General features: G+C 44.0%; 1 protein-coding gene across 16 annotated transcripts in view; it reads right to left on the bottom strand.

Annotated features, from left to right (window-relative positions):
• Positions 1 to 15,700, bottom strand: part of CADPS (calcium dependent secretion activator) — a 465,663-nt gene that overhangs the window by 54,476 nt on the left and 395,487 nt on the right. For 13 of the 16 annotated variants that reach the window (XM_065935296.1, XM_065935295.1, XM_065935299.1 and 10 more), the window contains 2 exons: positions 13,440 to 13,514; positions 12,468 to 12,551 (listed from right to left, as the gene is read on the bottom strand). In XM_065935296.1, the coding sequence (XP_065791368.1) occupies positions 12,468 to 12,551; positions 13,440 to 13,514 (159 nt within the window). Of the gene's footprint in view, positions 1 to 12,467; positions 12,552 to 13,439; positions 13,515 to 14,403; positions 14,419 to 15,700 lie in introns of all 16 variants that reach the window. The other 3 variants (XM_065935303.1, XM_065935311.1, XM_065935308.1) reach the window with 1 other exon arrangement.

Raw genomic sequence — 15,700 nt, 5'->3', positions numbered from 1 at the left:
TGTTTTTTCAATGACTGGCTCTATGAATTTTGGGAAAGCAATTGTCTTTTCACAGACAACACAGAAAGAACACTTGTTATAAAGTGAAAGGGAAAGTGTTAGTCGCTCAGTCATGCCTGACTCTTTGCGACCCCATGGACTGCAGCCCACCAGGCTCCTTTGTCTATGGGATTTTCCAGGCAAGGATTCTGGAGTGGTTTGCCATTTCCTTCTCCAGGGGATCTTCCCCACCCAGGGATCAAACCCGGGTCTCCTACACTGCAGGCAGATTTTTTACCGACTGAGCTACCAGGGAAGTCACTTGATGTGAAGTTGTACATAAAAATATGGATGTCTAATTTATAGTATCTAGCCAATTCTTTTCATAACATGTCTTCTCATTTTACAAGTGAAGGAACTATCACTCAGAGAGGTTAAGCTGCTTTCCCCAGGGAATACAGCTAACATAAGGCAAAGCTAGGATTTGAACGAAAATGGATCTGGCTTCAAAGGATTCACTACTACATTATGCTGCCCCCTACCCTGCCTTACTTTTGTTCACTAAACAACTTACCTAAGTTTGAGGCTAAAATCCAGATCATAGCTTATGGATCTACTTTGAAAAGCAAAGAGGGTCAGTGCTCAGGTGCTTCAGTTCTGTCCAATTCTTTGAGACCCTCTGGACTGTAACCCTCCAGGCTCCTCTGTCCATGGGACTCTCCAGGCAGGAATACTGGAGTGGGTTGCCATGCCCTCCTCCAGGGATCTTCTTGACCCAGGGATCAAACCCCTGTCTCTTATGTCTCCTGCAATAACAGGCAGGTTCTTTACTACCAGTGCCACCTGAGAAGTCCAAGGAGGTAATATTATGATGCTCTTCACCTATGGTCACAACAAGACTTCCTATGTAACAACTGATGGAACCATCATGGATGTTCTGAAATAACCTCTGAGGACCCACTGCAGAGCTTCAGAGGGACTGGGGGAAGGTGGGAGAGAGCCCAGGCTTCCCTGGAAAGTCTCCTTAGGCAAGAACATCAGTTGCAGGGCTGCTGGTTGATTGCACAGCTTCTGTGCATGTTCATAAATATTGATCATGATTAAACTATTATCATAGTAATGAGGGTAATAATACTTCCTTCAGCCCATCCCACCACACTACTCTAAGTCCCCACCTTTCATCAAACAAAGAGCTGCTGGCACTGCTGGGGAGTTGGGCAAGAGGCAGGGAAATGATCTCTATTAAGCAAAAGCATTCTGTTCCATGCGCTGATTAGGCACCGCAGCCTCATTAACGAGGAGAATTGTTCGCGTCTCCTGTTGCTCAGGGTACTGTGCTCCGAGACTGGGTCCAGGAAGTGTATGTTCTCATCTCTCTTCCCCCCTGGGGCTTCTGAACAGATGCCTGATGGAAGGAGACCTGTTTTTCTTTCCACTCTCCCTCATTTCTGTCCCAACCACTACTTCCCAGGGAGGATTTCTGCAAGGCTCAAGGGCTCCTCCAAAACCACTCTTTCTCCTCATGCTGCTGAGACTCAACAATGATCACAAGCTTATTATTTCCCTGGCATGAAGCTAAGCGATTTATTGGTAATTAACCCTCAGACTGGGAGGTGTGATGGTTATTCCCCTTTAGAGATGAGGAAACTGAGGTTCAGAGAGGTTTAGTAACTTTCTAAAGGACCCAAAGTTGGTAGTATCATGGAGTAGGTGTGTGAGTGTGGGTCCGCTGGGCTCCAGGGTTTGTGCCCTCTCAAGGGTGCTGAGCTGCTCTTCCATGAGCTATCTACATGACATCCTCTCACTTCAGGGGAAACGTGGAAATGCAGACTGGAAAGCTTTAATTCTGTAAACTCTCCATGAAGGAATAAAGGCTTATTTTTATTTGATTATATTGGGACTTCCCTGGTGGTCCAGGGGTTAAAAGTCTGCCTTCCAATGCAGGAGACGCAGGTTCAGCCCCTGGTTGGGGAACTAAGATTCCACCTGCCCCAAGACAGCTAAACCCATGCACCACAACCACGGAGCCCGCCTGCCCTAGCGCCTGTGCTCTGCAACAAAAGAACCCACTGCAAGAAGCTCGGAGGCTGCATGCCGCGACGAAGACCCAACACAGCCAAAAGATAAAGAACAATGATAATAAAAAAGTAGGGGGTCCTTGCCCACTTCTGGCATTTTCGGATTTTATCTTGTAAACATCTCTCAGCACCAACTGAATGTAAGCTGGAAGAGGTCAGGGGCGGTGCCTCACTCATGTCCTTGCTTCCATATGGCCCTGGTGCTGAGCCAAGGTAGCCTGTACTGAAGAGTAATGTTTCTACAGGAGGGGACCACGTGTCACCCCTGCTGCCTTCCCCGATCCCTGCAGCTGCCTCACCTTGAACTCAACGGTATACATTGCTTACACTACTGCTGCCAGAAGTAACCTCTTAGAGCCAGGCTAGGTCTGCTTCAGAGAGAAGCATTTTTTCTCCCCCCACCCCCTCCACTGCATCTCAGGTAAAGATCAGGGAAAACAAACACACTGATAAGACAGGAGGTCTGGTGGGTTCTATGTCAAAATGACTTGCTCAAGTCATTTTCCTTCTCTGGTCTCAGTGTAAACAACTGCAAAATGGGGTGGCAAGAATGCAGCACAACTTACCAAACTTTTGGCATCAATACCATCTTCCTGATTGGGGCTATTGCCCATGGGCCATCTGTATGTACTATATTTACTTATTTACTTAATATTCTCCTTTAAATTGTTTCACTTTTTAAATACGTAATTCTAAAAAGAAACCAGGTATCACTGCCATAAATGGAAACTCAGTATCACTCTCAAGAAGAGAAGGTAAGCACAAAAATAAATACAACATGCATATGATGAAGTGATTACTTTCTAGGTAGACAGGGTTGCCTGCTAAGGGTGCTGTGTCTGAGGCTGCTCAATCTCTCTGTCTCTCTTTTTGTTGGGCATGAAGATCTGAAAATTTGGAGAAGTATGAGAGGCAAACACTCAAAGGAAACTTTCTCCTTGCTAGAAGGATATGGAGGGAAATACGATTAAAAAAGAAAGAACCTTCTCACAATTTGACTGGTGTTATTCAATACTGAGTTTTTGCCACATCTGATACCTTTTCACATAACATGTAGACTGCCCCCTACATTTGGTAAACACTCAGTGATACGCTAGGAAAGGCTGTCAAAAAGAAGGAGGAGGAAGAGGAGGAAAGGGAAGAAGCAGCAGAAACAGCAGCCTTGGTTGGTAGAATCTGCCAATTTCTGTGGTATAAGCACTTTTACTCTGGTCAGTCTCAAGCTACCAACAAGATACCACTAAACGTGAATATGAAAAGAACTGCAAAGAATTTGCTCTTAACAGCAGGTAAGAGCTGAGCACATCACTGGAAATAATGGACCAGAACATCTCAGGTCCTTCCTTTGTATGTAATCTAGATTGTAACTTTCAGTTAACAGAAATAAAGCCTTTAAAAAAAAAAGTCTTCCCTAGTCTACAACTCTAGCTCAATAATTTGCATAGAGCCATCATTTAAAACATGGTGGCTGAGTAAGTAACTGACTGTAATACTCAGGATTCAGTGATATAACCACAATAACAACCACAAACATAACAGTATTAAAACAAGTATTGAATGCTTGAGTGAAGTCGCTCAATCATGTCCAACTCTTTGTGACTCTTTGAAAGCTTATCCCATTGCAGATATATAGCATTTTTTCTCATTTATTTCTAAAAATATCATGTAATCTAGGTCTTATTATTATTCCTATTGTATAGGTCAGTAAATTAGGACAAGAAGTTAATTAATTTGTTCAAGATTGTAAAGGGCAGAACTAGACAAGCAAGTATGGCTTGGTGTATGTTGAAATAAACGTGGCCCAATTTAACATATGCTTGGTGAATGGGAGATTCAACTCTGGTAAAGGAACTATTGATTAATAGAGAGGTATTCTAGAGATTGTGTATGAATGAAAAGTTTCTGAAGAATTAAAGTGAGAAATGCTAAAAGTATAATAAAGTTAATGGAAAATATCTTTGAGGAATCTAATTTCCAGATATGGAAATATGCTGAAATGGAAGTTATAGGAACTTATAAGACAGTTTTGGTTGATTCTGTTACAGGTAATAGTTTGGGTTGCTTAGGAGAAAAGATGCTATGCTAAGGACTGAACCAGTGAGAAAACTGCTGGTTAAAAGCATCAGGGTCATTTCAACCTTGCCACAGGTTTAAGCTGAAGGAAGGCTGTTGTTGCTTACTTGCTCAGTCAGTTCAGTCACTCAGTTGTGTTCAATCCTTTGCGACCCCATGGACTGCAGCACTCCAGGCTTCCCCGTCCATCGCCAACTCCCAGAATTTACTCAAACTCATGTCCATCGAGTCAGTGATGCCATCCAACCATCTCCTCCTCGTTGTCCCCTTCTCCTCCTGCCCTCAATCTTTCCCAGCATCAGGGTCTTTTCGTTGAGTCAGTTCTTCACATCAGGTGGCCAAAGTATTGGAGTTTCAGTTTCAGCATCAGTCCTTCCAATGAGTATTCGGGACTGATTTCCTTTAGGATGGACTGGTTGGATCTCCCTGCAGTCCAAGGGTCTCTCAAGAGTCTTCTCCAACACCACAGCTCAAAAGCATCAATTCTTTGGTGCTCAGCTTTCTTTATAGTCCAACTTTTACACCCATACATGATCACTGGAAAAACCATAGCTTTGACTAGACGGACCTTTGTTGGCAAAGTAATGTCTCTGCTTTTTAATATGCTGTTTAGGTTGGTCACAACTTTTCTTCCAAGGAGCAAGCATCTTTTAATTTCATGACTGAAGTCACCATCTGCAGTGATTTTGGGGCCCCCCAAAATAAAGTCTCTCACTGTTTCCATTATTTCCCCATCTATTTGCCATGAAGTGATGGGACTGGATGCCATGATCTTAGTTTTCTGAATGTTGAGTTTTAAGCCAACTTTTTACTCTCCTCTTTCACTTTCATCAAGAGGCTCCTTAGTTCTTTACTTGCTAAGTCATGCCTAACTCTTTGCAACCCCATGGATTGCAGCACACGAGGCTTCCCTGTCCATCACTATCTCCTAGAGTTTGCTCAAACACATGTCCATTGAATTGGTGATGCCATCCAACCATCTCATGCTGTCACCCTCTTTTCCTCCTGCCCTCAATCTTTCCCAGAATCAGAGTCTTTTCCAATGACTGGGCTCTTTGCATCAGGTAGTCAAAGTATTTGAGCTTCAGCATCAGTCCTTCCAGTGAATATTCAAGGTTGAAGGAAGGTTAAGAATGGTTGTTTATGGAACCCCCATAACGTGCCAGGTATCATACAAGGCCAATGCTCACTTTGTACCTAATTGTTCCCCCAAGTCTCTGAGGTAGGCATTAGCATCACCACTTTACAGATGAAGAAAGACTCAAAAATATTCAATGACTTTCTCACATTTCTGTAAGTCTGGGCTTCACAATCACTTCTCTTCCTCTACCTTTCTGGGGATTAGCTTCCCGCTGCATGTGACTCAGAGGTCTGGTCAGAATCTCTATCTTTTAATTTCAGAACAATTATTTTCTGTTTGAAGCCATGCACAAATTTGTTAGGTATTTCTTTCATAGCTGACATTTCTATGACCCTGCAGTTCAGCACCTCACACTCTAAAGAAAATTCTGTGTCTGTGTTATGTTCACTCTGAATACTTATATGTTTACTAAAGAATATTAAGGGAAATGGTTAACTTTGGATGCTTACTTTATTTCTTCTGAAGGATTGCCTTGGACAGCAGGTATATTAATTGTCATGTGTTTTCAAGGCATGAACTGGAATGAGGATGATGTCCTACTAGGTGACAAAATTATCTGTCACAGACCCCAAAGTGGATGTCAGGTTCTGAAGCACTAGGGAGCAGCTGATGAAAGAAGTCCATGGAAGACATGGCAGATCAGTATTTTACACTTCTTGAGCATTTCGGGGCAAGCTGTTTTTGTTTGGTCCGTGTGAACAAAACACATTAGACAACCTAAGTCTTGCTCTTCCCTAGTGGCTTGAAGCTTCAAAATGAGAAGACCACAAACCCAACACTAGCTTGTGCAAGTAGCTGGTCTCTCTATGACCTCTCTTAACTTCTCCAACTGAATCAATTTCCATAAAGTCTCCATGCAAACCCTTAAATCCCATAACCACGGGCTCTAGACTAGATCCTTAACTCCATCCAACTCCACCCCTGTCATTTTCCCCCTTTTGCTCTGGCCCTACCCTGAGTCACAATGAACTGACAGTTTCAGAATGCAATAGACCTTCGGGGCTTCCTTGGTGGCTCAGACAGTAAAATGTCTTCCAGAAATGCGGGAAACCGGGGTTCGATCCCTTGGTTGAGAAGACACCCTGGAGAAGGAAATGGCAACCCACTCCAGTACTCTTGCCTGGAAGATTCCATGGATGGAGGAACCTGATAGGCTATAGTCCATGGTCAAAGCCACAACTGAGCGACTTCACTTTCACTTTTTTCTTCTCCAAGTCCTTGTACTTTGGAGATTCTTTGTTTTCTTCTTTACCAGGTGAGATTTTATTTATCTATTAAACCTCCGCTCAAACGCCTTCCCTCTATGGCCTCCCAGATGAGACTGGGTCCCTTTGGGCTATAGTCCAATTGTATCAGCTACTCTCTGAATAATCGCTATGCTTGTAAATTACTTGTTAAGAATGTCTCCCTCATAGGAATATACAATAAGAGACATTGTTCCTCTCATTCATTGCTAAGCTCCCAGTGCCTAGCACATAGTAGGTGCTCCATAAACATGAGTTGAATGGAGCAGCATAAAACTAAAGATTGTTCAGAAAGCATAAAGGAAGTGGGGAGATTCTGAATGTCTACTCCTTTGGTTTTACTGCAAAACTAATTAGCTGGTGGGTAAATCATAACATACTTTTGCTGGTAAGATGTGAGAAATAGATGACTCTTTCCCTTAGGAATGATCACAGATAGTCGATGGTTCTGGGAAGAGTCACTAATTACCTTCATCTATGGGTTTCTTAGCTTCTATGGGGAATAACATTCTGGTGATAATTAAGCAGTAGATCTAAGGTGGAGTTTTATCAGCTGTGCAAGACTCAGCTGGCACATTACTCAACTTACCTCATCTGTTAAATGGGATAATCATCATATCTACTACATAGGGGACTGTGAGGATCGGATGAGAAAATGCACGTCATTCACTTAGCACTGTGCCTGGCACACGTCATGTTCAAAGCATGTAAGCATTTACTACCATGGCTAGTGCTTCTGTCCAAGGCAGGCCCCTCTACTCTGAAGTGTAGAAGCCAAATGACTTGAATCACATGAATCTAGCATCTGATAATTTGATGGGGTTATCCTCTGAAGATGAACCAAGAGCTCTCTGTCTACACGCCATCACCAGCCCATACTGTAAAAAGCCATTTCTCCCATGCTGGTGTTCCCTGAAGTCAAAGGAAAAATGGAACGCTATGAGAGGTAATACTGATAAGTCACTACCAACCTCAGCCCACTCTACAATTTGAAATGCTTCCTGAACAAAATGTTCTGTGGACAGAAGTGAACACCTTGGATCCAGTTATGGCCTTTGACCAAGCTGGCAGTCGTGCTCTCTGGCCTGCCATCAGGGGCTCTGCACTGAAGCAGTCCAAGCTGCTGCTTCATCTGCATGAACATCAGCCCTGGCCTCGGATTCTAGCAGGAAGAGAAGCACGTCCATTGCATTTCATATCTAAGTGGCAAAACAATTAAAATGCTGACAAAAGGGAAAAAGGGTGAATGAGGGTAATCTGAGACCTAGGAGACTGGTCAGACAGTGGAGCTTGGGCCCCTCAACAGCCCTAACGTGGGCTTTATCCTCCCTGACCGGAGCAGTTTCCATGCATGCTGTGACCATTTCAAATGGATGTGGGTGATGGGGGGGAATCTTAGGTAAATTTTAGGGGACTTCCGGGAATCTGATGTAATCGTTCTGTCTGCTAGGAGTGGGTGCCTCTTACACCCTCCCTTTTTCTTGGAGGCTCCGGAGTGAACAGGGAGAGAGAAGGCTGGCCACGCTGCCAGGGCTTAACCTCCTGAAGCCTCACTTTCATCATTTGCAGGAGAGCCTCGCTGCAGCAGGATTGTTCAGAGGATTCGACGAGAAAAAATATATTTAAAGCACTTAGCCCTGTGCCAGGCACTTAGCAAGTGCTTAAAGGATAGGAGCTGAAGCTCTTGTAGCTATTTTGGACTTCCAAATTTATCTACCATAGCCATCATCAGATTACACTGAGGGGAATTCAAAGCCAAGGGGTGGTCCTGTGTCCCAGGTCACAGAGTTTGCTGGTGAGGGGCAGAGCTGGTGTCCCGCCCCCAGTCTCCCCACTCTATGATGTCTTTCTTCGCTGAATCCCTTACTCTCAGGACTCATCTGGCTTAGCTGAGTTCTCCATAAATCACACTTCTCAAGCTTCCCACCTTGGTCCCCTGCAACTGAATCTACCCTCTGCATCTACTCAATCCCTAAACCCTCTTGATGCTCCTTTCAAAGTGCCCTGTGAAAATGTCTCCTCTGCTTTCCTGCCATGTGGCCACGGCAGCTGTTGTTCTGTCCAGAAGCATCTACTCTCTTTACCCATGTCTGATCCCTTTACGTCTGGTCCCTCCATCTCCTCCTCGGAGAGACTGTCCAGGACCATGGCAGCTGGAGGAACACCGCCCCCCCTTCTCTCTGTCTCCAGTCTGTGGTCTGTACAGCCGTGTCCCCAGCCCCAGTAACTTTCTCTTCTTTCTCTCTGTCTCCTATCCTCAGTGGAAGCTCCCAAAGGACAGAGAACATGCCGCCCACACTCACTGCTGGGTCGCTGGCACTGACATGATCCACAACACACAGGTGTGGGGTAAACACACACCAGGTGAATGAATGCATGAGCCAACAGATGGATTCTAGAAACAACAATTTGGTAACACCTGGACAGGACCAAGGCAAAGATTGTAACTTGCTGGGAGGATGCCCTGGACACCTGTTTGGCCCCCCTTCTTGGCCTCCTAAAAGAACAGCGCCAAGCTACCCACAAAGACGGGGAGTCTTCCAGGCGGGCAGCCCACACAAAAGCACATCTTGCATTCGGGGGAAATGGGCGGATGGGTGCTAATTGCGACTTCCAACTGGGCTGATCTTTCAAAAGTTCGAAAGGCGCCTGCCTCCCTAAATCCCAGGCTGCTACCGCTGCTGGGGCTGGAGCCGGAGGAGAGGAGGGGTGTGCCTGGGCGCCTCTTGGGCTGGCACGGAGAAGACACATCTCCTCCCTCCTCCCCCCCCAGCTCCTCTCCAAGAGAGGAAGCAATGCAGATGGAGACGAGAAATAAATATTCCTGCCTGCTCTGTGCCACTGCAGACGTTTTCCAAAATGTCTGGCTTGGACCATGAAATCAAGCCCACCCAGGAAAGGAGGCGCTCAGCGGGAGAAAGAGGGGGAAAAGGGTGGCATATTTGTCGGTACTTGTCAGCTTTCTGGGGGGCAGAGCACATGGCTCAGACTTGGCAGCCCCACTGAGGTGGGGACGTGGGAAGTGCTCAGTAATACTTAAGGAATGGGATCAGAAATGGGAGCGGAGTGAAGGAAACCCTGCCAGGATCTCGGCAGCATCCCTGAGCCTTTGTCCGCGGTCGCAGGACTCCTGCCTGGTCCCCCTGTCCGTGGCGTCGAGGCCCGGTCCACAGTACCTGCTGGCTCCATGCAGCCCTCCGACCTCCACCCTGCTCTGGGATGGTTAACACCTCTGGGCCGCAGGCAGTCTTCAAAGGCCCTGTGAGATTCGGGCAGGAGCCCAGGATCCACGTGTGGAGGCATTCCTGCCACCTCTCTGCATAGCTCGCCTCCTCTAGCGCTGGAGCACCGGCAGGGATGAGAACATAGGCTGCAAATGATAAGTGGGTGCTTCTGGCCTTGGGGGAGCCGAGCATGTGGGAGGAGTGTCATTAAGGAGGGGAAGTCACGGGCCCACCGACAGCCCCACAGTGTCCCGCGGTGACGGGAGCGTCACGAGGCGGGCTGTGTGGCTGCAAGTGTCTCCCAAAGGGGAGACTGAGAGGATGAGATTTCCAGCATGAACACTCTGGCACGCACTAGGTCTTTGTTTCTAACCCTGCCGTGAGAATCCCCCTGGCCCCACGTTCCTGTCACCTCCAGACCACCTTTCACTAGGTCCCCTGGTAAGCGGGGAATGTTCCGCTGGCATTAGGGTGGGGTCCTTAGAGGACTGAATTCTGCTCCAGGAAGAGCAGAGAGGCTTTTATGGTTTGCACTGGTTCGAATCCAGTGCAGCGAAAACAGTTGCTCAAAATGAAGACTCAAGGAAAGTGGTTAGCTTTTGTGGGTGTCAGGGTAGTGTTTTCCAAAAATGCTGCCTTTAGTTCTGCCTCTTTGCACCATTTCCGTGACTTCACTGAGGAAAGAGAGATTATCTAATATTTCCCACTCATGTGCCCTGAATCCTTCTTTATGAATCTTTCCCGCTCACATGCCCATCTGCCTTCTAGTGTCAGGCAATTGCCAGCTGAATCCCACTCTCTCCAGGAAGCTGTTTGGTGGTGGGGAGAAGCTGGCAGAAGACCTGAGTTCCTGTCCTCATTCTTCCCGCTGCTGTGTGACCTTAGATAAATTACTCCCTGTCTCTGGGCCTTGGTTTTTTGGTTCATCAAAGAAATGGGTTGGACAGGGTTCCTTTCGGCTGGGACACATCATGGGTGGCCCTACTGAGTGAATCAAATTGCTGTTCTTTGTCATCATCCTCTTCCCATCCCAACTTTGCCAACAGATTTCAGAGACCAAGGCCATCACACTTTAAGGACTAAATTCAATCCTTACACTTGAGAAGGTCAGAGCTGCATATCAAAATAAGCTGGGCACATAGATAAAGTACATATATATAATCTAAAAATTGCTTTAAATGTTTTCTGTCTACATTACCCTTAATTCCCAGGAAATCTAATGTATGTACTAGGGAAAGCCCAAAGCGGGGTATATTTGGAAAGAACTTGTAAACATGTATTAAGTTTGTAATGCATGATCACCTTCTTAGTTAATCTTTTATTAATCAATGCTGCCATTTACTGAAACCTACTATGTGTTACGACTATGCCAAGTCTTCCACTCACATTATTATCCTCATGACAGCTCATTACAGAAGAAATTACCTACTCTCCACTTGCCTACAACATCGGTAGTTGACATGAATTAACACAGAGAAACATAAACCGAAAACAAAAGGACACAATGGCATGCCTCCTACAAACCAAAAGCAAACTCAGGCTCAGAAAGGATGAGACACTGACTCTAGACTACACAGCTGGTTAATACAGATAATGGGATTTGAATCCAGGTCTGCTGGATTCCACAGATGACGATGTGCTCCTCCCTTGGCCCGTGCTGGGCTCTGCCTTGCCATTTGACGCCTGTCTAGGAGATTCTTCATCTCCTAGAAGAGAGGTTTTGAAGCACCCATAAATAGCAGGTCCTAAACTGACTGCCTTTCTGGCGGTGTTGTGAGAGAAAAACAGCTGGTCTACCAGCCAGCAAAAGCCCTGCTGTGAGAAATGGCAAGAGAGCCCGCAGCAGCAGCGCTCACCTCGCACAGGGGGAAGGGTGAACTGGTGGCCCACTTAAGCCACCATCTCCATGGACCACTTACCTACAGAGAATGAGTCTTGCTTCTGCCCATGACCTATCACACTTCTGTGTCCATGTGGCGTGTTGGCACAGAATTAGAGCTTTCCCGAATGTATACAGACTGGATCACGCGCAGCAGAGCTTGTGAGCTCGTGTCCCCAAGCCCAGGCCAGTACGGGAATGGGCAAAATGGCAAGGAAAGCGGCTACAGGGAAATGGTAGACACCTCTCTGATCTGTGGGGAATACCGACCGAGCTCCAGCAGACTGCGGCAACGCACACATGCAGGCGAAGGCTGCCGACTGCCTGCCTTATGAAGAAACCCCGGGAAACTGACATCTCTGAGTTCTCTTGATTCTTAAACGCGGGCAGCTAATTCAGTAAAGAAAGGTGTATCTGACATGGTGAGGACCAAACAAAGGCTACTTACAAGCTCTATCTGACTTTTAGATCTCTACTTGGTAATCTCTAAAATTAGTTCTCCTCATTTGCAGGAAAAGGAGCCCAGAAATACCTGAGCTAGCTAAGGTGAGCACAGACTGGCAACCCTCTTTGGATACATACATATATTAATAGAGACATATATGCGTCTGTGTACATGCATATACATACATACATATTATATGTTCAAAATTAAACAGAAATGATTTGGATTACTTGTTGTTATGAACTGTTCTGCTTACTTTCCTGTGTTATTATTAAACATTAGCAGCTGACTGCAATGAACATGTATATACAAACCTAAACCAAAATGACATAAAAAGCACCTCGCCCCTAAACCCAAACCCGAATTAAAACATAAACCAGGAAAGAAAGAAGCTCTTTACTTACGGTAAACGACAAAAAAGAAGAAAACAAAGTCCCCTCATCATATCTGGACAATTTTGCAAGCACTCCTTCCAGGATTGTAACGAACTAGCAAAATAGCAAAAAGGGAAAAGAATCATTATTTCAAACTATAATTGCTCATAATAAAGAGCAACATTTCCCAACCTCCCAGAGACCAGCAATGAGCCCTTGCTCATTTTTAAGTTCTATTATTTGGTTCCTGTCTTTGGGGAAAGGAATAGACTGCCTTTACATAGAAATATTTGACTTATTCGGCTTTCTCTTCATTATTATGTGATTGCAAATATAGAGTGTTACAGAAGTGCAAAGTGACAAAATATTATTGAGTTGCATATAGCATGCGATAATATTAAATGCACTTTTCAAAATCCAAAACTGCGCAAAGCAGTTTTTACGTTACATATTAGCACTACATTTAATCCAATCTATTTTTATTTGTATTTTATCAGTAATTTTGGGGAAACAGAAGTTTAGCACTGGCAAATATAAATGTCTTCCCATTCAGCATTACTTAGTTAAAATTCTATAATTCATGAGGGTGACTGAAATAGCTTTATCTGACTTTTATGTTTTATTATGACTCTCACTGCATGTGAAACGAGGGGAAAGGGGGTTTTCATGATGGCAGAATTCCTTATTACCATTTAACTTTGTTTTTAAAAAGCTAACTTTGTCAGGGCTGAAAAACAAAACAAATATTTCCTGCATAATCTACTGCAACATTGGGGGACAAATTTTTATTAGGGTAACATATGCCACAACATCAATTCATCTTCACCGGGCTCACAATCATCAGAAAAATCCTTTAGAGCTGCAGCTGGGTGACATACTATCTTGTTTCCTGAGAAATACAAGCACCCAGCGCAACTTTTTAACGTGTTACATTTTAATGGAAAAGCAGACATAACAAAGCAATATTCACAATGAAACATTTCACCTGAAGCTGAAGGTTACCTTTGCAACCAAGAGTGTTATCATTTCTTTAACAGTTTCTTCAATTAGTTCATCTATTTTTGAATGGTATTGATGCTAAAGAACACAGAAAGACAAACATTAGCATGTTTGGGAGGTGCTGGCACTGCATCCGTCGGTAATTTTTAGACAACGCAATTTATAAATAAAACCTGGCCGGCAGACCTATTTTATTTCCATAGTCCCAGAAGCAGCTGTAAGATTCTGACTCCATGTCTTTGATGAAGAAAGATCAGAAGCTCTCAAAAAAAAAAAAAAAAAAATGACCAGACGCGTTGTTCCTTACCCAAAGCTTTTGCTGGCTTTGATATGTGTAGACACACACACTTACAAATAGGATGCAGGGGTGACTTAACAAATGGTCTGGCAGTGTGTTGATCTGGGTCTTATAAAGCAAGACACCGCACTGATTTAATATAGAGGATGAAAATTATCTTTAGGAAACTGCTGGGTGATGTGACTTTGGGAGTCACAAACTCCAAAGGGAATGTGACCAAGACTGACTGATTTTGCACGAACTGTTCTCAAGTCATCAGATCCTTCGGGTTACCGCCTGAGAGCCGCCCAGTTATATCTCCAGGGGTTGATCAGTCTAACGGCAAAGTATCTCTCTAGGAACCCTTGTGGTAGTCACTCAGTTTCTTCATTTGCGGAGGAGCAGACCCAGGTTTATAGGTTCTCCTGAGACGACTGCTAAGTTTTTCAATTTCTCGTACTGCCACTGTCAATTAAAACTTAAACAGTAATGCAAAAACAAATCCCCACACAAACAAAAATCTGCTGTAAATGCCAGGGAAAAAGGAAAAGCAATTTCAACAGAAGATACTGCATGCCAGCTCCTTGACATTTATTAGATCATTTTAGTATCCATTTGAATTATTCCATATTTCCTTAATAAAAAATAACAATGCAAAACACTACTATTTGGAAAGGAAAATGCACTTACCCACTCTTTAGCAAACTTTCAGAAGGATGATTAATTAGGAACAGAAAAGAAAAGAAACAATGCAAATAAAAATTAGGACAAAAGGACACATGAGAAAAATCAAAATTAAACAAAGCATCCAAAAAGTTATGAAAACATACAGAAATAATAAGCCATAGTAATGTGGTTTGATATTCTGATAAGTGGCAATTAGGAGAAAAGGGATGTGAATTAGGTAAATTCACTTAAAGTCATAGGTGAATTCTGATTCTAACTGGAAGACTGAGATAAAGTCCCAGTGCAAAGTTGGGAAGTCATGATGTCTAAGAAAATATGGCTCAGTTTCCTCATCTGCAAAAAAAACAGGTAATACTACTACCACCCAGGACCAATGATAAGGGAGTCAAACTAGTAGGGAATGAGGCAAACTCCATATGAAAACATTTAGCATTACTAAAATGATGATAAAACCAGGGCTAAGTCTTTTCCTGGCAGTCCTGCTCTCAAGCTCAAATATCTACTTTGAAGATCATACTGAGGGTCTAGATGTGAAACCATTTTGTCAACTATAATTGCAATTCAAATATTTGTTCAAGGTTATAAAGGAGAAGATAAAGTGAGGGAGTGATCACCATCAGTCATCTCATTTTAGTTTTTATTTCTTTATTTATTGAAGGATAATTGCTTTATCATTTTAGTTTTTCATTTTAGTTGATTAGAGGAAAATAAGAACATGAATGGTCCATGTTGACTCTACTGGTAGCTTCACGAATGTAGCATAAATCAGTAAGTGGCATAAACCTTGAGGTAAATATAAAAACTCTGCAGGATTCTGTGCTAGAAACACAAAGAAAGATGTCAGAGCAAAAGAATTTCAGGAGTATTGACGAGGCTCCAAATTCATTTTTAGGTCTTGAGATAAGATCCGGAATCACATGCTTACTTTCCCTCCCCATGTGACTGCCTCACTCTGCTAGATTTTCTTTAGCATTACTATAAATGATTCACCTTTATTAAATTAATTATGAGGCTTAACTCAGGAAAGCTAGCTGCAGGCAAAATAATATAATTTGAAATATTAAATGAGGGGCTTCTAACCAAGCAAAGAACATCACTGAGAACAGGAACTCTCTCTTGAAACACTTGACTGAAATGGCAAACAAAGCCAATAGCAATCACTCTCCACACTCTAAGAAAGATTCAAGCTTTGGCTTTCCTGGTGGTCCAGTAGTTAAGAATCTGCCTGCCAATGCAAGGGACCAGGGTTCGATCCCTGATCCAGAAGGATCCCAAATGTCTGTGGAGCCTGGGAGCTGCA

This window comes from Muntiacus reevesi, chromosome 4 (genome assembly GCF_963930625.1).
Source record: "Muntiacus reevesi chromosome 4, mMunRee1.1, whole genome shotgun sequence".
Classification (NCBI taxonomy): domain Eukaryota; kingdom Metazoa; phylum Chordata; class Mammalia; order Artiodactyla; family Cervidae; genus Muntiacus; species Muntiacus reevesi.
This window is presented reverse-complemented; position numbering and strand designations above follow the sequence as displayed.